The sequence below is a fragment of the Saccostrea cucullata genome, unplaced genomic scaffold, assembly GCF_032062105.1.
Source record: "Saccostrea cucullata isolate Sc308-1 unplaced genomic scaffold, CSIRO_AGI_Scuc_v1 ctg10609, whole genome shotgun sequence".
Lineage (NCBI taxonomy): Eukaryota > Metazoa > Mollusca > Bivalvia > Ostreida > Ostreidae > Saccostrea > Saccostrea cuccullata.
The window spans coordinates 3,411-28,790 of NW_026927181.1; the positions used below are offsets into that span (position 1 = coordinate 3,411).

The 25,380-nt window shown below is 33.3% G+C and overlaps 1 protein-coding gene across 1 annotated transcript; it reads right to left on the reverse strand.

Annotated features, from left to right (window-relative positions):
* Positions 1 to 544: 544 nt before the first annotated feature.
* Positions 545 to 25,287, reverse strand: LOC134273669 (uncharacterized; the record flags this gene model as incomplete). Its single annotated transcript, XM_062755859.1, has 6 exons — positions 25,093 to 25,287; positions 19,155 to 19,235; positions 18,394 to 18,507; positions 8,909 to 9,106; positions 742 to 840; positions 545 to 635 (listed from the first exon to the last, which is right to left on the reverse strand). Coding segments are annotated over exons 1-6 (778 nt in total), but the record flags the coding sequence as incomplete, so codon positions are not given.
* Positions 25,288 to 25,380: the final 93 nt, after the last annotated feature.

The following is a 25,380-nucleotide window of genomic DNA, read 5'->3' on the forward strand; positions in this document are numbered from 1 at the left end:
ATCTATCATATTTAGAATATTAACCAAAGACAGAGAAAGAATGAACATTTAAGAGGAGTTTATCAAAACAAATATTAAACATAAATATACTAAGCAAACAAAAAATGCAGATGATTGTGTTCAAAACCTGTCATTGTGGTAAAAAATACAACTACTGAGCATTTTTCTTATAAAACTACTTCAATCATCAATCAGTAAACAATGATTTCCTTTGAAGTGATATCGCTGCAAAGTGTATACATTTCGATAGATCGTCAAAAGAATTAATTATTCAAAAACCGTACAGTATATTCCCCAGCTCTAACAATTCATGAAAACAACCAACAAATCTATGTTGAATTATAATAGGAGATAGAGGTTACAAACCTAGTTCTTTTGATGGTTGAACATTGCATACTTTGAAATGAAAATATTCAGTACACAAATTACTCAAAGGTTTGAGCAACAAAGGTTGCAAAACTGTATTATATTTAGAAATTACATTTATCGTGCATGTAAGCTTTATTTTTGAGGCCACTCTTCTCATTTATGGTGCATTTCTTACTCTTGCTTTTCTTGATCCACCAATTTTTAACTTTTTCAAAACATGGACTCATCATCATACAATTACCTCCAGCAAGAATAAAAGCGATAAGCTAAAAAAAAATGAAACTTTTTTTTCAAAATGAGACTTGCCCACAATTATAAATAACAGTCAAATCAACTGATTCAAAGAAGTAAATTTAAAAAAAACATACTTACCTTCATTATTCCCAAAGTGAAAAGCAAAGTGTACAGTACATGTATTTGGTAGGTTTCTATGGTCTTATCACCAAGACTCATAAATTTAGTAAAACAACTCTGAAATTGAATTTTAACAAAGTAGATTTTTTTTTCACTTTTATATTTGAACTTTGATTTATTATGCATAATATCATTAATTATAAATTGCCTTTGAAAATTATTCCATTGCATGATAATGAAGGTAATGTTTATGTAATTAATCGTGCATTTAGTATAAAATGTTTGAAATACAAAAACTGATAAATTAAAACAAAAAGTCCTTTAATCTTAATTTTTTTAAATCTTGCATCAAGACCACCAATTTTTCATTTTGATTTCATGAAAAGGAAAGTTGGGGATATTTGAAAATACAATACACATTTATCTCCTTTATGTGTCTTAAAATCTATAGATAACGTACAAGTATTTCTGTTTAAGGATAAATAACACAAACAACCTTTTTAGCCAGAAAAGAACTATCTTTATGTATTCTGAAGCCTTACTCAATAAAGAAGAAATATTTTACCATCTAAAAAGGATCATTCTCTATAATGCCGTTTTGCGGCCTACCATGACTTCAAATTTTCAGATAGTATTTTTTCTCTTAAAAATTGAATGAATAACTAGGCTTAATTTCCAATTTAATGATAAATATTGGTTGGTTAATGATACATGTACATTAGTATTTTTAATGATAAAGGGCACAATGTAATGAACTACCGTTCCGTATAAGCATTAGAGTAATGGGAAAACTCAAGAGGGTAGCTGTGTTGGATACTAGTAACTTCTACGCATGTCATAACCACCTTTAACCAACACCAAAATTTGCATGTAAATATTTTATTACATAAAAAGTGACTACCAAATTATGAATTGGGTTAAAGGTGCTTATGACATCTAAATAAAAACTTTTCACTTCATTTTTTCGATATTTGCAGAAAAAGCTAACTACTCACAATGAAGGATATCAGCTTTTTTTACATTATTTCTTTCTATAAACTTTTGGTTAGAGTACAATTTTCTGTTGAATTACTAATATTTATATCAGACATGCATATTTACTAGAAAAAATGTGATCTTTTTACGTAAAAAATATAAAAACTAAAAGTACTGAGAATACTGGATGTAATGAAATTGCAAGTGGATACGTTTCTTGGAAATATCCGATGAAAATTAAGAAATAAAAACCTTTATAGGCTAAAAGGTGTGAATATGAGTTGTATTTTATATTTATAATGATAGTTTTTGTTTATCTATATATGCTACTTCTTTGAATTCCGTTATGAGTACTATATTGTACATATACTAGTATTCTTTGTATTTCCTTATGAGTACTGTATATGTTCTAGAAATGATAAAAGCCATCTTTGTTGAAGCTGTAACATGCATTTATTATTTGTGTTACAGACTTTTTTCCCTATGGGTAAACACTTAATTTTTATATGGACACTTCCTTACGAGTTTCATGTGATCCATATTTTGGTAACTGGGTCTTAATATTGAGAGGATTCAATCGATTCATCACACTTCTTTGAGAGCATCGATATAAGTTACGAGAACAGTTGTCCTGTCATAGAAAATAAACTGGTAAAGAGGAGAGGGATTCGTAAATGTAATATGTGATTGATAATTGCATGTTGCTTTACCTAATTAAAGGATTTTTCACCCAGATAAAAAGATCATCTACTTAAGGTCGTGTTTATGCACACTTGCATTACTGACCAACGTCTTTTTTTTTAAAGATAATATCCAAAAGACCCATGACATTTACTTTGAATGCTAAAGACTTAGGTAGGGAACTGTCACTATCCGTGTTAAACAAGTTTTTGACGCTTCAGTGGGAAAGAGACTGAATTTAACCTACAGGTTTTTATAAGTGCGAAAGGACCATCAAACCCTTAGGGTCCATTTTGTACCTAGGATGTACATGTAGTAGAACTCTTAAGTTCGTATACTATTAGTTACACAGTGAGTTAGTGACCTAATACGGATTCATACAGGGTGTGGAATGGAAATCCGTATAGGGCAAGCGAAGCCGAGTCCCAATACGGATTTCCATTTCACACCCAGCTGTATGAATCCGTATTAGGTCACTAACTCACTGTGTTACGAATTTATCCCGCTGAAGACCTTTTTCAAAATAAAAATAAATATTTGTGCATATCATGAAAACATTAAGTTTTAATCCAATAACAATCAACATAAAATATTAGTACGGTAACAAGAAATTTATCTAAACTACCTACGTTAACCGATTCTTGGCCGCCATTTTTATTTACAGTGACAACGCTTCGAACGGAATCGCGTGCCCGATTTTCATATTACGCTTTGACGGAGATGTAATACGGAAAATTTCAGGGCGTCACGTGATTAGCTTTTATCCAATCAGCAATCGACAAATTTGTCTGAAGCGGGATAATAGTATATACAAAAACTTCTGATATGCATAGTTCAAGGAACTGTTAAAATTCTACTCCATTTTTAAGTTGTGCCGTTAGACACTGGGAGGGGGGTCTTAACTTTTATACATGTAAATACATAAAGTTTAGTAGGCATTTTTAATTGAATATATCGTGTAACAAGAGTACTAGTAATTAAATAAGGGGGAAGCCATTCTACGACGCTATTTTATTTTACTTAGAGATGTGTGTATTAATGCAACCGCTCTGTGTTATATGTATTGACTATTTACATGTATATGGATAGTCTACACGTACTTTCATTGATATTTTTATGCTATTAACTCTTTTTTTTGCAATTGCTGAATTTCTTTTCTTAATAACTAATTCAGTCTTATTAAATCACAATCAGAATCCATTCAGTGCTTTCAACATGTGATACATAACTTTTAGAGTTCAATAGAAACTTAGACACCTCTATTCTAACATGGTTATTTTATGCGTAAAATAAGTACCACATCTATAGAAATGATATATAATTACAATATAATTATATATGATATGATACTTTTTAATACATTGCAAATCAAAGTTTTTCAGCATCATACAGTGTGAATTTCGTAAAGATTTTTGTTCAAAATATGCAAAATGTGGATGCATGGGAATTCTTACCATAAAGAATATCTTGAATCTTAGATTTTAAAAAATCTTCGAATTTATTACTTAGATCTGATGTATTTCTGACATAAATAAACTATTTTCGATCATTTACATTCAGAAACATGCTTAGAAAATTGATCTAAATAGACTTACTCTCAATTTTTCTCTAACTGACGGCCATTTTTTATCTCTTAATCACGTGACTTAGATGATTGATGTTGAAAAACAAACATCAAAATCATGAACTAGAATGATTATAGTTATACAAAATCACATTTTGAAGTGATTTTATCGTAGGCCGGAAAATGACCTTATAGAGAATGGACCTTTATGATTGAACAAGTCGCCAAAAAGTAGGGAACGTTGGAAAATGTATGTTTCTAATTCAATATTTAAAAAAAGTTCTAATTTGTTTTCTGCCATCTTTATGAACAACTTGTATTTATATAGGTATGCAGATTATTATCCTGGTTGGCGACAATAATTTTTTTCTTATTGTCTTTCAAATCTAATCAATACACCCCCCCCCCCCCAAGAAAAAAGAGGAAAAAAGGATCTAAAAAGTTTACAAACAATCCTAAAATAAGTCTTTACAGTAGTATAACATTTGAAAAAACAAGGTAATTGGTACCTTTCGACACTAATAAAACGAAAAAAAAAACATTTACGCAGATAAAAGGAAATTATTGAACCTGGTCAGGAAGGGGTTGTCTCCTTAAATGTTTACGTGAACACTGTCCGAAAAAATATTATATTTTCATCAACTTTGATTACCATGAAATCCCAAATTAACGCGGGGGTTTAATTTTTGTTGTTTTTTTCCGAGATGTGAAGAGACCCCACGAATTTATGTCCACCACAAAATGTTAAATGCGACATACATAACTACTCAACAATCCTACATCCACGAAATCAATTCCCACGAACCAAGAGTTTTTCCTCAAACCACGAAAATCTGGCCCCACGAAATTATGTGATTTTACAGTATATTGATACATTGCTGCTTTTCATTCAAACACCTTTCTTAAACGCTTATATTTGAACTTGACAGTAAATTCTTTCACAAACTTCTCTTTGTGCACATGGTACATGTTTACAACAACCTCAATATCCGGTTTTATGAAAATAGAACCAAACACTGCAAATTCCTGAAAAAAATGTAGTGTAACTCTTTTTTGCCGAAGATAAGAAAACGCGTTTGCGGAATGCATCTTTAAAATAAACAAAAATCTTCACACCGTTTTATTTATATTTTAAATCACGAAGAATGTTTGCAAAATATATTAAAGGTTAGCTGATTAAGAAAAATTTTAAAGGTACTTAAAGGTGCATGGAGACAGATCTAATGTTATTTTTTTCTGTTTAATATTATGACATATATTTTAATAACATTTTACACAAAAATGTATTAAAACTTTTATTTCATCTTAAAGTTATTGAAACCTTAAATTTTTGGATGGATTTTATTGTCATATCCTTGCACTCTCACAAAGTTTATTACTTATTATTTATTACTTTTATTCTTAATACTTAGGAAAAGTGCTAATCTTATTGTGTGTAAATGAAAAATATTTATCTATTTATAACATTTTAGTTTCAGTTTTCTCCTTTTGATAATTTCGTTTTTCTTTATTTATTTATTTCGTTTTCTGCTTTTAATAATTTCGTTTTTTGTTATATATTAATTTCGTTTTCTTAAAATATATTTATTCCGTTTTTCTTTATTTAATGTTTTGGTGTTTTTCTTTAATTGATATTTCGTTATTCCTTATGTCTTTATTCGTTTTTCTTTCTGAATTTATTTTCGTTTTAAAATTTCTTTTTTCTTTTTTTTTTTTGTTATTAATTTCTTTTTTTCTTCATTTATTTATTTCGTTTTCTTTATTTATTTATTTCGTTTTTCTTTATTCAATATTTCGTTTTTCTTTATTTTATAATGTCATTTTTCTTTACTTATTTTTGGTTTGCACTATTAGGCTTCTGTAAAATCATGCATATGCAATGATAGAATTTCCACTAAATTAAAAATCATGCTAATAAAATAATATCTACATATATAGATTGGCATGCAGTATTTTAAGGTGTATTTCTTATTGGCGTCCGTAACTTAGTTGCGCGGTAGATTTTCTCCAAACCTGGTATGTACACTAACATCAATTTAAGTTACATATATCATTAAATTAAAGAGTCTATCGTAAATCACATAATAAAACATCAGTCGGCTCCCTTAAAACAATGAAGTGAAAGAGAAACGGCATCAATGCATGTAATGACCAATATCCTATTCGAAATGGGACATAAATAAATCAGATGTGGATACGAATAAATGCTATGGAAGGATAAAATCTTACCAATATCCAATGCAGTAAGAAATACATTTTTTACAACTTTATTAAATCAATTATGATGATTGATTAAAAAAACATATTTTCTGACATCATAAGAGACTTTCTAACACCATAGACAACTGAATCGCCAATAAAATTTCAATTTATGTTGCAAATGTCTTATAGATTAGGTCAAATATTGGACGACTTGATTCGAATTCAATATTTTTAATAAAATGTGGCGGTTAAGGACAGATTATATGTACAATCTGTTTGTAAGGACAGATGATACAAAAAAAAATTTGGTATCATCTGTCCTTAAAGTAACCAATGTCTTGAGACATCAAAAATCACAAATACTAGTCGGATGCAGGTGTGGAAAATAAATTCTAAGTATGGCTTTCATAAATACTTAGAACAGACTGCTAAGGAATTCAAAGCGACCGTTGTTTCAAAACAAGTTGTGCTGGTGGATTAGAGATAAAAATGGAATAGGCCATTTTCTTGAACAAATATGTGTCTCCACCAATGCATACATGACTAATGTATGTTCAGTGGGTCTTGTGTGGTTCTTGAGAAGAAGTAAAAATGATAAAAGTTTACAAATTGTACAAGCTCGATTGATATTGGGCACTCTTTGGTTAACGTTGAACCTACGTCGTATGACATCATATCCAGTGAATATGTGTTTAGCCTGTGCAAGATCCAATATATATGACGTCATATTAATATGTTACTCTTTCATTTACTTTACAGCTTCTATTAAAATTGTCAAAACAAAAAAGAAATTCTTGGAATACAATGGAAAATCATCCACAAATATTCTTAATAAGTACCTATATTCAATTTATATATTTTTTGTTCTACAGCTAAATGAATTGATACATGTCTTAATAAATCTGTGAAACTTGCAGGCACATTTCATTTAAATTCAGACTTTAAGTGAACAATCCAATGTTTTGAAATAAATAAATAAATAAACTTATTTTGAAAATCGGAATTGTAAACAACTTTTGTCAGGGAATGCAAAAAATCCTACGAAATCTTCAATTGGAAACTAATTGATATGTTAAACGGTGCATCCGGTATGGCAGGCGCAATTATTTACTATCTAAAACCTTTACAGCTTTTTCTTGCACTGCCTATCCTCTCAGTTCAAAAAGAGAAGAAAACAATAAAAGAAATCACTTTCCAGACATCAAGATCGAGATCCCGGATTTCTAGAAAGTTTCTGTCAAAATCGGAAATACCCGAGCCGTTTAAGTGACGAATATATGACGTCAAATAAAAGTCCTGACAAGTACCCCTAAAATGACTGAGGATGTGAAGTCGCAGTATGTAATTACCATTCCAAGTTTCACAGTCTGTACCACATTTAATACTAAGCTTTTGGAAGCATGTCATGTGCATTTAACTGCTTTAAGAAAAGTTTTAGAATCTTGTCATAAAGATATTTTCGACATAGGTTCTACCTTAAAAAATGATTGTCACAACAGATTGTGATTTACAGTAACAAAAACATGAATTCAAGGCATCCCTTTTTAACTCTGGCTCAAGTCATGCTCAAACAGTATATCTAAAACAACTTTGTTTTAATATGTGAAAAAAATAGTAAAATCTTTTTCAGGTAGGGACAATCTCATATACATTTAAATAAAACTTGATATATGATTGATTGATTGCTTGCTTGTATATTGTTTAACGTCCCTCTCGAAAATTTTTCACTCATATAGAGACGCCTCCACTTGCCGGTGGAGAGCTTCAAATTTTGTCTTATACTCGGCACTCAGGGCCGTTGAGCAGGGAGGGATTTTTTTCATGCCAGCACCTACTGCGACACGGGACCTCGATTTTTACGGTCTCATCCGGAGGAACGGTTTCAACGTCCCACAGTGGGATTCGAACCAGCGACGTAAGGATTGACTCCTTACTTCTCGAGTATAGAGCAGACACTCTAACCACTGCGCCATGCGGGCAAAAATTGATATAGATTATTGAGATGAAACATCATTCACTTCTTACTGTTACATAATTTGGAGTTGTCTCTAATTCTCCCAAAACAGTGTATTAAATAATGCCCTGTGTATAGGGACTAGAAAGCAATGGACCACAGCTCAGCTATGTTAAGGACCTAAAAGGAAAATAAAATCTAAGCAATGTTTTACATATGTATTACTTTTTTAAAGTGTACCAGAGTTAGTAAATACATATTTAAAGGAAATGTAACAAACCTAGCCATTTTAGGCTAGGTTAGGTCGTACAAAGTACCACATAATTATATGGAATGTTTTAGTGGTTTGTCACATTAGTTTCTTCGATTCCTCTACAGTATTGTTTTCATGTATTGCAATATTTCAAGATTTTATAAATGATTGTTAAAATAAATAATTCAGGTTGTTATTTACGCTTCATCATGGTGTTACTTTAAGTTTTGTCGCTTGTTTAATTCATCGTGACGATCGATGTCAAAATTCAAAACGGTGCACCACGAGTGTGAACTCGGGTCTTCCTTAACATAGCTGATAGGTAGACTGCTAGCCCTCAAGACATCTACACCTAAACAAAAAAAAAAACCTCTCTTAACTTGCCTACCAACCGGTAAAAACGCTCCTCCTTTAAGCACAAACTTGCTTAGGACTAGTCCTTAAATGTAACTGATTGATTGTCGTCCCGTCATTTTTTTTTCTTTCTTTCTTCTAATGTTGCATTATATTTAAAAAAAAATTCCAAAACTTTTTTGAGTAAAAGTTTTAAATTTACTTCTTTGAAAGATCCAATTTGGACAACAGAATGGCAGCTATCATGCGCATTTTGATAGTCATCTTCGGTAACAGCCTTACAGCAGGTCTTAGGAATCTGTGAATTAGCCTGTTGACAAGACCCTGATGTTGTACACCACGGGGTCGTATCGAAGTCATTAGTTGTCCCGATTACTTGATTCACAGCACAACAGTCGTACTAAAATTAAAAATTAAAACAGCAAAATTATTGCAGTTAATTACTTACATCAGCCTATGCAGAAGTTCAAGAAAAAAAGATTGTGACGTCACACTTAAACTTCAAATCTATCCTGGCGAATAAAAACTGGGTTTTTTTTTGGTTTGTTTGTTTGTTTGTTTGTTTGTTTTTTTTTTTTTTTTGCATATACAATTAGAAAAAAGAGTATTCGAAGAAGAAATAAAGGTAACGTGTTACTTAACTTAAAACACTATTTAAATGAAACAGTTAATGAATGTACGAGGGCCGTTCAAAAATTAAACGGACGGTGTTATTATTTACTCTTACAGAAGTCATATAGTTATGAAATTTCACAGAAATATGTATCTTAAAGATTCCAATAAATCTGGGCAAGATTCCTGTATTTTATTTTTCGAAATATCGAAATTGAATTCCTAAATGTCGCAGTAAAATAATGTGTAAACATTATGCCGTTAAAATTAAATATCGCAGACATTACTGCAATATAATAAATATGAATACTTCGCTTAGACGACTCGATTTAATCAAAGAGGAAAAATGAACAAAATTTGAACGACATGTAATATCAGGTTCATACAAGTTAAAAGATTTTAAAAGTCCAATTTGGGCCCCTGAAGGAGTAAAAAAGATTTACAAACAAAAGAAGGAGGAGGATCCAATTGATAGACCAAACATGATCTTACATGTAATGAGAGCAATTGATAAAAACGTGTTTTAGAGATTCACTGAATATACATACATGTATTGCATGTGTTTTAATAATATTATATTTAAAGGCAAGAAACTGGGGAAAAAGTACATATATGCATATCGTAAATTATCAAGGAATCTAAGCTAGCTAGTGATCTAAGGATGTCAGGAGCTTCATTAGTCATGAGCCAATAAAATTGATAACCATAAGATACGGACTGAAAAAAATTTAAATTAAATTTCACAAATATTTATGAGTCCAAGTCTTTGTACATAAAGATGAGGACATACAAGGAGAAAATAAATTTCATCCTAAATATAACGTATTGCAGTGAATTGATGTCTGATTTAAATAAAACAATTCAAATAGTTATAGTATCCTTGCAGGCTCTTCCCTAAATAATAAATCTCATGAATGTTGCTTCAAAGGACAGTCACCGTTCACGGTAGCCTAGTGGTAGAGCGTTCGCTTCGTGATCGGGAGGCCCGGGTTCGATTCTCGTTCTCGGCGCCGCGTCAAACCTAAGACGTAAAAATAGGTAGCGACTGTTCTTTCGCCAAGCGCTCGGCATCAGAAGTGAAAGTCACGGGTCTTTCGGATATGACCTTAAAAACGTAGGTCCCGTGTCACGGTAGGCGCTGGCACGATAAAGAACCCTCACTGCTCAATAGCCCTGAGTGCCGAGTATAGGTCTAAATTTGAAGCCCTTCACTGGCATACGTTGACGTCTCCATATGAGTGAAAAATTCTCAAGAGGGACGTTAAACAATATACAATCAATCAAAGGACAGTCACTATATTTGGTAATACCTGTCCACTATTCAAACTATGATAACAATATATCTTTAATATTGTTCTTAGCTTGGAGAACATAATAGATGCAGAAATACAAGCATTAAATAATTTCGTCTGATGTGATGCCATGCGTTAGATATGACCTCAAAATATTGTATAATAAAATGAATGAAATAATTTGCATTTTGTCCTCTTTCTTTTTAAAGATAACACACAAGCTCATTAGTTATGCTGTCGTAGACACAAATCTTTTTCCCAAATCATGTTTTGAATTATTTGGTAAATTTAGATTTATGTCATGATTTATAATATCATAAACATTTTATGAAGTTGCACTTTGAGAACATTTTAAAAAACGTATACATAAAAAATTATGACACTGTAAAATTTGCAAATTTCCTTTTGTTAATTCAGAGGGAAAAAAATCATTGCAATTACCGAAAGCATGCAGTTTTAGATTTTTATTTTTTAAAAATCATTTTTTTTTAAATCAATTTCGGAGAATAAAAATCAGGCACAGAGCACGTTTTCAAAGAGTGTCCCGAGTCCCAAGAAAAGCACCCACTCAGAAAAAGAGGAAAGCATTGCCTAGATATGCACTACGGGTCTGCAAGAAGTCCTATAACAATTTGAATTATTTTATTTAAATCAAACATTGTTGCAATGCAATACGTTATACTTATCAATCTGATGTTACAGGTCGTTCGAAATTTGCTGAATTTCCTCTTTGATTCAATCGAGTATTATAAGTGAAGTCTTCATATATGTTATATTGCACTATTGTCTACGATATTTAATTTTAGCAGCTTAATTTTTACACATTATTTAGGTGCTACATTTAGGAATTCAACTCCGATATATCGAAGTGTATAAGTCGTCTTAAACATATCAGAAAAGTACTTTTTATCAGAGATTGTTGTCATAATCAAATCGCCAAACTTTGAAGTAACTGTTTTTGACAACATCTTTATATCATAATATCGCGTTCTAAAACAACAACACGTGGCGGTTATACGTTTTCGTAGAAAATGACGTCTCCTGAATTGACGGCGCGCCACACTTTTGTTAAATTATATGTATTGCTCGAGATATCGCAAACAAACATTCAAAATATGAATAATCAAACATGTAGTAATCTAGGGTATTCGTGACATTTATTCACAAATAGCAATTTGAAATTTTAGACCGTTAGACCTCTGAAAAAATGCTATACGGGAGGACGGGAAGAATATTATCGACAAAAACTTTCTCAGCGGACTGTAAAGAACGTGATTGAGAGTCACCAATATCAAACTATATCTCATAAATACCTGCAGTTTTTGGTTTTAAAGCGAAAAGAGAATATTCTTTGCTTGTTTTATAGATTGTAAGCTTGACAAGAAATGGTGTTTGGATGTAAAGTAGATAAGATAACTTAAACTGTGCAGGTACTCTTGTGAAAATGTGAGAAAATGAAAGCTCAATAACATATTTTTTTTATAATTTCCATGATGTAGAGATTTTGCTGCTCCATAACTTAGTGATATGTCCTGAAAAATCACTCAAAATTGATACCAATTTATAACATTTTGATATGAAATTTTGAAAACCATATAAGTAAAGATTTTTTTTTTATATTATGTGTGACATTTTGTTGCCCGATTATGTCGACAAATACTTTTTCTGTGCTACAAGTTCGCGTAATTTTTGAAGGGCCCTCGTAGATACTGAAGTCCTTTTGATCCTTCTGAACTGGCTAAGGTCACGTCAAAGGCCTAGTTTAACATTTAGTTACACTGTACGAGGGTTGTTCAAAAAGGTCGTGGACTACTGTCATATCTTATCTTTGACGTCATATGTTATCCAAACTTGGTAGAAATATTTTAACAATAAATCCACAGAATTTGTATTGATTTTTTTTAAATTTCCCGATTTTTTTTTTTTCAAAACTTATCCTGATTTTAAAAAATGCAAAATTCGGATCGCGGAGCAGGTCAAAATTTAGTATTTTACGAACAATACACTAAATAATGCCCGAAAATAATACACGAAAAACAACCGAGAAGTCCATATTTAGAATTGTTACATCGATTTGTTTTCCAAATCATAGCTTAATATTTTGTTTTTTTTTACATGAAATCAGCTTGAGGAGATAGTTAGTCCTCGTTGAAAACAACAAAAACGAAGACGTTTTAGAACGTCATGGAGCAGCCGATAACAATGTAATTTTGTCTTTTACTCAGGAAAAATCCTGAATAAACTCAAATGTTGAGGGAATCGAAAAATATGTCACAAGCGAGTTGTGCATGTGTGTACAAATAGTATGGACAGTATTTGAATGACAAAGGCTTTGTATCAGACGAAGACAATCTATGAAGAAACCTTTATCTGTAAAATTCTTAATAACAAAAACTTTTGAAAATTTGAACGTCAAGGAAAGACATAGGAACTCTAGAGTTGTTAACCCTGTGAAAGCAGAGTTAAGTAATAAAAGAAATTAAAATTCTAACAAAGGAAAGTATACAACGAGAGCAATACTTAAATAATAAATTTCAAGTATCAAAACAGGATTTAATGATTGGACAATGGATTATACTTTATAAAATGTATAGGAATAGTATATTCTAGAAATTCTTGACACTTTATTTTGACGTTACATTGCCGTTAAGGGTTCTCCGCGGATACTAAACATGTTGATTTTTAAATGACGTAAATTGATTTTTGTTAAATCGAATGGCATGAAACATCACACATAAACAAAAAAAAATATTTTTACATATTAAATTATACTTATTTTAAATTTCTAGTGAGTAATATAACGACGATTGACAACTTTTCGAACATCCCTCCCTCCACAAGACGAAAGACCACCTTTAAGCATTCGCTTAATGGTAGCTTAATGGTGACTTAATGGTGGCTTAAAGAAGTTAATTCCTTTAAGCCACCATTAACCTGCAACTTACAGGTGCTTAATAAACTCCATTAAGCTACCATTAAGCCACCTTTAAGCTGAGCTTAATGGTGGCTTAATGGTCAAACCTAATTAAACTTTTACGCATCTTATTTATATATATCGAATCTTTGAAATAACTTTTTAAGTTATTCCAATATCATTTGCACAAAATATATTTCTACTTATATTTTTGTAGTGATCGTCATTTCTATATAACATTTTTGTCATCATGCATAAACTCGGGCACAGAGAACAAATTCAGCTATATAGCCACAGGGGCTTCTTCTCACTGTCTAATTATTATTTTTAAAAAAACATTTACAGTAATAAAAAAAAGACATTTTTATCATCACCGTACATGTATATGATTTTTAAAAAAAATAGATAATTATTACATGCCTTGTTTTTATTATCAGTGTATTATGATTTTTATTACACACCAGGAGCAAGCCGCTGTGAAATATCTTAATTTTTTTAAATTATCTTTATCCATGAACACAAAATATTTATTACTTAAAAAAAAGATACTTGTATTTTTATTTCATGTGTTATAGGCAACATTCATCTACAGAATTCACAGGAATATAAAGTCATGTTATCATGAAAAGAAAGCTCTCTCTATTTTTAATTTTTTTAAGGGGTGGGAGGTTTTGAATGTTAATTTGAATTAATTCGTTATTTTTTATATAATGCAGCGGAAAGTATCTGTCAAAATCTAGTAGGTGTTCAATGATTGTTATTTCAAAACCGATTTTCAAAAGAACAGCCAATCAGATTTAACATGACATCCGACCAGATTTATACACATTGGGAAACGGGGTAAGATTAACAGTGTACAGTATACCGACTTGTTAGACAATAGACCTTAATTAGGTGTGTCCACCGTCCCCGGTTAACTAACAGGAAACTATACATACACAACGTACACTGACAGATTTTGATGATCAATTATTTTTACAAATTTTTTTAACGCAAGCATATCACAAATGAAAAATTATGATTCATTATAAAAGGACAATTATTTTGATACCCATTATGATACAAAAAGAATTTAAACTGAATATGATATTCTAAAAAATGTTTTTGTAAACATAACCAGATAAATCTTACGCGAGGATTGTCACTAAATTTTAGGCAGAAAAAGCGTTAATATTCGCAGCATATTTTTTTAAAAAAATTCATCTTCCTTTCCCGATGATAGATTTTTTGTGTTTTGACTATATTTAATTTACATTTCAATCATGATTTAATGCTTACATGTATTTATATGAATTGATTTATTAATCAAACTTTAAACAGTTTTATTTATGGATGTTTTTTAAAAGGCTTATATCATATAAATATTTCTAAACCGTTGAGTTCGGCATTTAGCATGTTTAGATTGTAATGAATTCTCCGCTCTATTGTCATCGTTATTCGAAGACTTGGAAACGTTCAACAAAATAAAATATTTTACAAGTCAATTTTTTTTAAAAAAAATAAAGGTTTAATACTTCACAGCAGTAATAAGAGCGGATATAGCCTAGTGGTTAAGGTGACGGCCCCATAATAAAAGAGAAAAAAGGCGACAGCCCCATAATCGGAAGGTTATGAGTTCGCGCCCTGCTTCTGGCAATATTTTTTTTTTTTAATTTTGTATTCGTTCTTTTTCCTTATTTTTTTACCAAATCAAGATATTTGTGAACTCAACATTTATATTTTGTGATAAAATTTCACTATAAAAATAATTTTTCAACCATAAAAACAGTATTATCGACTGCATAATGGTAGCTTAATGGTGGCTTAATGGTAGCTTAATGAAGTTTGGACATTAAGCACCTGTAAGTGTGGCTTAATGGTAGCTTAATGGTGACTTAATGGTGGTCTAAAAGCTACCATTAAGGACCTTTAAGCCACCATTAAGCTACATTTAAGCACCCATTAAGGACTTTAAAATGGCTTAATGGTAACTTATTGATTGATTGATTGTATATTGTTTAACGTCCCTCTTGAGAATTTTTCACTCATATGGAGACGTCACCGATGCCGGTGAAGGGCTTCAAATTTAGACCTATACTCGGCACTCAGGGCCATTGAGCAGTGAGGGTTCTTTATCGTGCCAGCGCCTACCGTGACACGGGACCTACGTTTTTAAGGTCATATCCGAAAGACCCGTGACTTTCACTTCTAGTGCCGAGCGCTTGGCGAAGGAACAGTCACTACCTTTGTTTACGTCTTAGGTATGACGCGGCGCCGCGATCGAGAATCGAACCCGGGCCTCCCGATCACGAAGCGAACGCTCTACCACTAGGCTACCGTGACCGGTAAATAATGGTAACTTAATGGTGGTGTAAATGTTACTTAAAGGTGCTTAATTGTGATTTAATAGTGACTTAAAGACAACCATTAAACCACTATTAAGGACCTATAAGCCACCATTAAACCAGGCTTAAAGGATGTGTTTCATCTTGTGCTCGTACATAGTGAATATTTCTGTCGCTTGATCTCTTAAACTTGGAGAAAAAAGAACTTTCTCTTTTAATGGAACATAAAGATACCTGTTTAAGTTAAAATAACATCTCCTGGATTTCTCTTTGAGTTAAAGATATCTCTTAAAAAATGAAAGAGATAAGTTTTGAACCCAAGGATCCCAGATATGGCAGTAACTGATAAAGAGGGAAATGTCAACCAAAATAGTTTCATGTATTTTCTGATTTGTATTATTGAGGAGAGTAATTTCCTACCCACAAATATGTATACAAAAAAAAGAACACTGCAAAATTCTACTACAGTCATTCCTTTAATCAAAGAAATGATTTTGCACTCATCATGCATACATATTTCAAATCAATTATACATATTTACTAATATAGTGTTACTTAAAATTCAGAATAAATTGTTTGCATTCATGTCCAGTTCACTTTATCAGTTCAATATTGTCGACATCGCAAAAACGACAATGTTAAATCAATATTGTGATTAGATTGTCTACATTGTTTTCGTTCCCCGCTTGATAAATGGGGGATATTAATTTGGATCTGTCCGTCCGTCCGTCATTCTGTCTGTCTGTAACGCTTTCGTTTCCACACGATATCTCAAGAACCCTTTGAGTTTCGCTAAGAAATTTTGCATATCAACTCCCTATACTAAAGAGGAACCCTATTGGTTTTGAGGTCAAAAGGTCAAAGGTCAAGGTCATAAATTCGCAAATTCTGTCTTTTATAACACTTTCGTTTCCTCGCGATATCTCGAGAACCCTTAGAGCTTTTGCAATAAAATTTAATGTAACAACTACCTGTGACCTCTATTGAATTTGAGGTCAAAAGGTCAAAGTCCAAGGTCGTAAATTGATACATTCTCTCTGTATGAAACAATATCCTTTCCGGGCGATATTCCAAGATTTTGAGCTTTTGCAATGTAATTGTATACCACAACTCCCTAGAACCTCTCTTACTCCTCTCAAAGTGTCCCGTCCCGTTTGTTTTATTAGTATTTACTGTACATGTATATGTCACTATTTTTATCACGGGGGCATGAGGAGAGTTATAACGTATAAAACATGTTCTCGGTGGACTTTATATTCTTATTATATCTATTAGAACTGTTTAATAAAGGTTGAATTAAACACCATGCATTGTGTAAAATTTTAACAATATCGAAAGTGAAAAAATACATGTGACTTCATCTTTGCATATAATTGGTGTCAGTAAAAAGCAGTTCCATGGTCTAGTGGTATGTCGCTCGCTTCATACGTGAGAGGGCCCGAGTTCGCATCTCAGACAATCCAATTTTTTTTTTCGAAATACTTTATTTTATTTTATTTGCTTCAGTATACATGTGTACATTTAATAATTCCACAAATTCAGTCAAGGGAATCCGACCCCTTCCCCCGAACTGCGCATGGTTTACTTTTTCCCTAAGCGGGGGACACAAATTCTCTGCATTAGCTTGTTATTCATTATGAGGGCCTTGAAATGTACACAATGTTGATGCGATATCGCTTTTACAACGTCTACATTGTTTTTATTTCTACATTGTATATCGACATTGTCGAACATCGCAATGTAAACAATGTTGAAACGATATCGCGTTTACATCGTTTACATTGGTCTTGTTTCTACGTGATGGCATCGTTGACATCACAATGTAGACAATGTTGAAACGATATCGCTTAAGCGACGTCTACATTTATACGGGTATTAATTCTATTGTGAAAGAAAATAATATACGACACTTATATAATGTGATTTTATCAAATTATCAAATTTGTGTCAATTAACGGTTTTAGCAAGATAAATAAACATAAAGGGAAACGTAATGTTGACATGATGTCGACTTCATATAGGCCAACACAAATATGTAAACAAGAATATAAGAATACAGTATCCACACAATATCAACTCATTATCGACCAACATAGCTGTGTGAACAAGATTTTTAAATAAGGGCAATGTTGACAAGACGTCGACTCGATATCGACCTACATTGCGATGTCGACGATGTGAACTATATCAACAAGAAAAATAAGAAGGGCAATGTTGACACAACGTCGACTCGATATCGACCTACATTGCGATATCGACGATATGAACGATGTAAACAAGAAAAATAAGAAGGGCAATTTTGACACAATGTCGACTCGATATCGACCAACATTGCGATGTCGACAATGTGAACGGTGTAAACAACAGAAAACGGGAAGGTAATGCTTACAAGGTGTGGACTCATTATCGTTTAACAATGTAATATATAGAGAGATAAACAAATGTATTATATCCAGCATTGTCATTTGAATATGTTATGATATTAGGAGGACTGGTATTTCAATGCGATGTCGACAAACGTTTCAAGAAAAGAATTTTACTGTACCTGTATAAAATATCTATTCCATCTGCCTGACATTGTATTGGAGTTTGTGGTATTATCAGATGAGTATGTTTGTGTCAACGAGTAAAGCATGATCTTCTTTACTTCTATATAATCCTGGAGATAAGAAAAACAAAGGATAGCTGTGAATGTCACAATGCAAATAAATTCCACATTAAAATTAGTTATTAACTGGGTTCGAGAGTAACATGCGTTTTGCCGGACCCAAGAACCAAATGGACCTGAGACGGACGATAAAAGATTTTGTTAGAGGGATCAACAAAACCCATTCTATCCGACATAATAGTCAATACATATTTTGTAACACTGCTTTAGAATACATGTACATTATGTTGGCGTCTTTCATGTGTATTTCATTTACAAGCATTGGGGTTTCGCCTGCGTGGCGCAGTCGTTAGATTGTCTGCTCTAGATTCGCAGCGTAGGAATTTGACCCTTACGTCGCGGTTTCGAATCCCATCGTTGGACGTGGAGACCGGCCCTTCGGAAAAAATAGTTCAATTCCGTCACTGTCGAACACTAACGAAAATTATTTTACGTATCAAGTAGTCCAAAATCGCTTCGATAGGTCCCACATTTCAAACCGCGGTAAAACATTGATTTTTATGACTGCTCGGTAAAACATTAGAAATGTTAAACTTTCTTGGATAAAGATTTATATAATAACATCGTTTAAAGGTATAACGATATTCTTTCATTTGGAACTGACAAGACTATGAACTGACATGTTGTTAGTTTCCTACCGTATCTTTTGTCTTCACGTCTGCCATTTCTGTGTAGATCTTTAGAAGTGGTACGGCAAAAGCAAATACCTCTAAAGCGGTCTATGAGAAAAAGAGATATAGAAATCCTATACAAATGCTCACAAATATTATATATATATAGCAAAATTTAAAAAAGTGACATACTTACAAATATATAAAGGCATTTTAATCCTGACATGCGTATTTTTTTAGGCACACGCTCTAAAAAGAATCCGGTGAAGAGAAACAGGAAATCAGAAACCACTGAGACAAAACCCAGCAGGAAAATGCTTTCCATTCTTTCCTTGACATCCTCATAATTACATTGAAATGTATAGTTGAGATCCAGAAATGCCAAGGCTTTATCTTTTTCACAAGTTCCGCTTTTCAACAACATATTGCTCCAAGCCATCAAAATAAGACCAACAACCTAAAAAAGAATTTAGCCATATATATATAAACCAACTTTTATTCGCGACGACTTTATTTTGCGATTTACCGGGAGTAAATTATTTCGCAACGATTAATTTTCGCGATCAAGTCTTTCTGAGGTTATTTTTAATAGGAAAAGAGACTTAAATGATTCGTTCACGGCGAGAAATATTCGCGATAACAAGGCTCTCGCGAACCTCGCAAAAAATTCTCGCACGCAAATAAAAGTCGGTTGACAGTACACACACACACACACACACACCCACCCACACACACACACACACACACACACACACACACACACATACCACACACACACACTCACACACACACACACACCCTCCCTCTCTCACACATACACATACACCCTCACACACACACACACACACACACACACACACATATATATATATGCAATATATTCACAGATCACTCCACTTTTATTGAAATGGATTATTTTGAAATAACGCTTATTATACCCCCCGCTTGAATAGAGGAGGGTATATAGTAATCGTCTGTCCGTCCATCCGTCTGTTACGCTTCGGGAAATCCATCTCTAATCTGCAACTTCTCTCATACCACTGAAGGAAATTTAATGAAACTTTCACAGAATCTTTATTACATATTGCCATTGTGCACCTCCGATTTTACTTTTTGATCTGACATATACTTTGGATTTTCCAGAGCAAAACATGGACACTGCCACTATATTCATATTGTAGGTTGGGGTATCATCTAGTGAGCTCATGGCTCACAGTACCTCTAGTTTTGAAATATTCTCTCATATTCTTTGCATAAAAATAGCGGTTTATATATTGAAATCGACTATATTGAAATATCCCTTTTATTGAAGCCACTGATCCGTCTACAGAGGTGATACTGAGTTGTTTTCCTAACCATTATATTGTACTCCTTGGCGGCCGTGGTCACGGTTAGTTACAGAAGTTATGACTGATATACGAAGGAGTGAATGAATAACTTTTCACCTCAAGTGTCTTTTACTGCCTTTACAAAATAAAACTCTTCATTGTTAAATGTATTCACGTATATGGACATATTGAGGATGAACATAATAAATTAAAGGGACCCGACAGAAAAGGAAAATCCTAAACTTCTGGAACTAAATGCAAACTAGCTATGGCTATTGTTAGGCTTAAATTAAACAAGAGGCCCATGGGCCACATCACTCATCTGAGCACTGTGGCTAGGTGAAAGTATAAATTGGTTTATTATTGAAAAGGTAAAATCCAAAAGTAGTCCCATGAACAATCATGGATTTTCTATCTTTGAGAAGAGGATTTTTACAGAATTTTCCCATATATTTCTATGTAAAACTTTAGTGGGCCAATTTGGCCCAGCCCTACCCCCGGGGGTCATGATTTGAACAATCTTGAATCTACACTACCTGAGGATGCTTCCATTTAAATATGATGAATTATGGCTTGGTAATTCTTGAGAAGATTTTTTAAAGAATTTTCCTTTATATTTCTATGAAAACTTTGGTCAGCCATTTTGGCCCTGCCCCATCCCCGGGGGTCATGATTTGAATAAACTTGAATCTACACTACCTGAGGATGCTTCCATATAAATATGATGAATTATGGCTCTGTCATTCTTGAGAAGAATATTTTTAAAGAATTTTCCTATACATTTGTATGTAAAACTTTGGTGGGCCATTTTGCCCCCGCCCTACCCCCGGGGGTCATGATTTGAACAAACTTGAATCTACACTACCTGAGGATGCTTCCATATAAATATGATGAATTATGGTTCGGTCAGCCATTTTGGCCCTGCCCTACCCCCGGGGGTCATGATTTGAATAAACTTGAATCTACACTACCTGAGGATGCTTCCATATAAATATGATGAATTATGGCTCGGTCATTCTTGAGAAGAATATTCTTAAAGAATTTTCCTATACATTTGTATGTAAAACTTTGGTGGGCCATTTTGCCCCCGCCCTACCCCCGGGGGTCATGATTTGAACAAACTTGAATCTTCACTACCTGAGGATGCTTCCATATAAATATGATGAATTATGGCTCGGTCATTATTGAGAAGAAAATTTTAAAAGAATTTTCCTATATATTTCTATGAAAACTTTGGTCGGCCATTTTAGCCCCGCCCTACCCCCGGGGGTCATGATTTGAACAAACTTGAATCTACACTACCTGAAGTTGCTTCCACATAAATATGATGAATTATGGCTCGGTCATTATTGAGAAGAAGATTTTTAAAGAATTTTCCTATATATTTGTATTTAAAACTTTGGTCGGCCATTTTGGCCCCGCCCTAACCCCGGGGGTCATGATTTGAACAAACTTGAATCTACACTACCTGAGGATGCTTCCATATAAATATGATGAATTATGGCTCGGTCATTCTTGAGAAGAAAATTTTTAAAGAATTTTCCTATATATTTCTATGTAAAAGTTTGGTCGGCCATTTTGGCCCCGCCCTACCCCGGGGGTCATGATTTGAACATACTTGAATCTACGCTACCTGAGGATGATTCCCCATAAGTTTCATCTTTCCTGGCACAGTGGTTCTTGAGAAGAAGATTTTTAATAATGCCACCAAATTTTCATTAATTGCCACTTGAGTGAGGGCGTGGCCCTTCATTTGAACAAACTTGAATCCCTTTTACCCAAAGATGCTTTGCGGCAAGTTTGGTTAAAATTGGCCCAGCGGTTCTTGAGAAGAAGTCGAAAATGTGAAAAGTTTACAGACAGACAGACGGACAGACGGACGCCGGACAAAATGTGATCAGAAAAGCTCACTTGAGCCTTCTGCTCAGGTGAGCTAAAAAGCTCAGAACTTCGGGATTAACTCGAGTACATAATTATACGAGCAGCGTGAATTCCAACTTTTTGATTATTGGACTAGCATCATAAAATTAAAACCGATTGAGGTACACATGTACATCAGTGAATTTTAAAATCTTTAGCTAGCATCATCTTTTCTACCTATAAGATAAACCACAGATCAGAAATATCATTGTTTAATAAATTAGAAATGTTTTTGTAAGCAATGGTTTTTCCAGGCGGCGCAACCTCGAACACGATGATTTTTCGATCTAATTGAACCTCATATAAAAAATTTCGATTATGGTCATTTGACCCCATAAAAATCCCGTTTATTCAGGTACTAGTATGTGTTGGAACACTATTTTTCCATAAAATATGGAATTTTTACCTCATTCTGGAAGTTCAATGAAATTTTATCTCAAATTTAACATGGTGTGTCAAAACAAATCAAGCCTTGAAAATAACGCCAAAAAGGGGAAGGGGTTTCCTTAACCAAAACGCTATAAAGTTTTGCCCCTGAAAAAAAAAAACTGGTATAGACCTTAGAGTTTTTACAACTGGCTATGGAGATACAATAAGCATCCAAAGTCTTTGGTTTTTTTTAACGCCAAAAGAGATTAAGAGAGAAAAGGGATGCGCAGTTAATGTCGATTTGTAGTCAAGGTGTGAAAAATCAATCACTTGAAGCATGACGTCGATCATGTGTTGTATATATTGAGCATTTTCATAAGAAAAATATGCTGGCACAATCAAGCGAGGATCTCTCCAAATGCATAAATATATATGTATTTGCAATATTTTATGCACTAAAAGCCGCTGTTCATGACATAGTCAAGTCATATAAACAAAACGGCTTTATATTCTTACTTGGCCCAAGGGAATCTCATCAAAATAAGTGTATGAGGTAGAGGAAGTGGAAAGCAATGACGTTGTCGGACGTCATGAAACTAAACGGTAACAGCTCCAGGTGATCATATAATTTTGATTTTATTTTATAAAAATTCGGCAAATATTGAACGTATCGAGCTGATTTATTTTAACATTACTTTATTGTTTGTTGTCTTAGAAAGCACTAACTTTATGATAAACCCTCGTTATTTACACATAATAATTGGTAGGATTTTAATAGTATGCACTTGGGTGATAAAATATGATCGCTCCGAAAAGGTTCTTCATGATTTCTCGTGAAATACAGCCGTCGTTCTTTTAAAAACAGTCCTTTGCATTGCCTAGACACAAAAACAGTGCAGCTCATATACAAGTAACGTCAATATTTTCTGTGCAATGTTATAACTCTCACGCGGAATATGATAACAGTATTTGTCAGCTCTTAGGCTGCATTTCCATGTTAAAAAGCCTCTGAAATCATGCATCATGAAAGAAAAGTCCTTCCAAAAAATTTTCAGACATTAATTGTAAAATAATTTTCTTTTCAATAGTAACAATTTGATATATTTAAAAACAAACAATACTTTAATATGTTAACGATGCAACCGTTAGGGCGAATGCAGATACCTATCCAGTTTTCATTTAGATCGGGCTCGTAAAATGGCACATGACTTTCGGTGCATCATAGACCCTGACGTCACATAACGTAGTAAGCATGTTTCTATACAAAACCGAAGTCTGAACAGGGCTGATTTTTATAAAAATACGCCTTAATTGTCAATTTTCTTGCAATGAATTCATTAAATCAAGTCAAGTTTAATATATTGACGGTGCGACAGTTAGGGCGAGCGCAGATATGTATCCAGTTTTCATTAAGATTGGACTCGTCAAACCGCACGTGACATTCGGTTCGTTTAAAACTCTGACGTCACATGACGTCGTGTGTTGCTTTACCAAACCGAAGCCTGAACAGGGCTGATTTTAATCAGCTAGTACATAACTATTTCCAGCAATAAAGAGATATATTCATTAAAAGCATGGCAAGTTTATTATTTGTTTAACTTTTGTCGTTATTCTCGCGAGAACGTTGTTTAAGCGTTAGTTCACGAAGCGATGCATTGTTGGTCAAAATTACTTCGGAAAAAATTCTATGGAATGACTGTGCAGTAGTCCGAATTTTCGCTTTGCCCAGGCGTTGTCGTTAGAGCTCACAGTAACTAGCGTCGCTCCGCGACGCTCGCTGCACTTGCTTTTATTCGATAAACTTTTGATGTTATTCTCGCGAGAACGTTGCTTTAGATGTTGTGTACGAAGCTATGCATTGTGGGTCCAAATTAGTGTCCGAATTTTCTATTCGCCTAGGCGTTGTCGTCAGAGCCCGCAGTGAAAGGCATGGCTTTGCGACGCTCGCTATTATCTTTCTTTTGGAAAGTTTTCTTTATGCAACATTTCTATTTTCGGCGATCCATTTCGACAAAACCAAGTGTAAAGAGCAAGATAAAACACATCTGTACGGAACAAATACTTTATCAAAACTAAACTTATTTATTTACATGGTAACAATATACAATACAAAGAACTCAATGATTGTCATCACTATTATGAAGTCATCACGATTGTGACGTCATTATCCAGGAATGTACAAAACACATTACATGATAAGAGTTAATTGTTATAGAATTTATAATATCCTCCGCAGGGCCAATGATTTTTCGGACAAAGGTTTTCTTCAACTGTTCTCGGTTTGTTTCCTCGTCACGATCATTTCTCCGGGCCATGAAAAAATTGCTTCTCTATTCACTCTAATGTACGAAGTATTCCTTGATGAACGCATTTTCTCTAGCATGATTTTGCTCCTTAAGCTGATCAATTTGATGATCCATAATTTTCATCTTCCTCTTCTTCTCAGTAATTTCATCATGTGACTTGATTAGATTCTTGCTGAATGTCCTCTCGACATCTCTGAAAGACGTACATGTTCTGTTGTTGTCTGGTTTCGGCGTCATCCTCAGAAATCTTCTTGTGGTCAACAATCTGCATGTCATGAACTTTATTATCTTTTCCGTAAAATTAAGAAAGATTGTTGGCCTCAGTGGTGT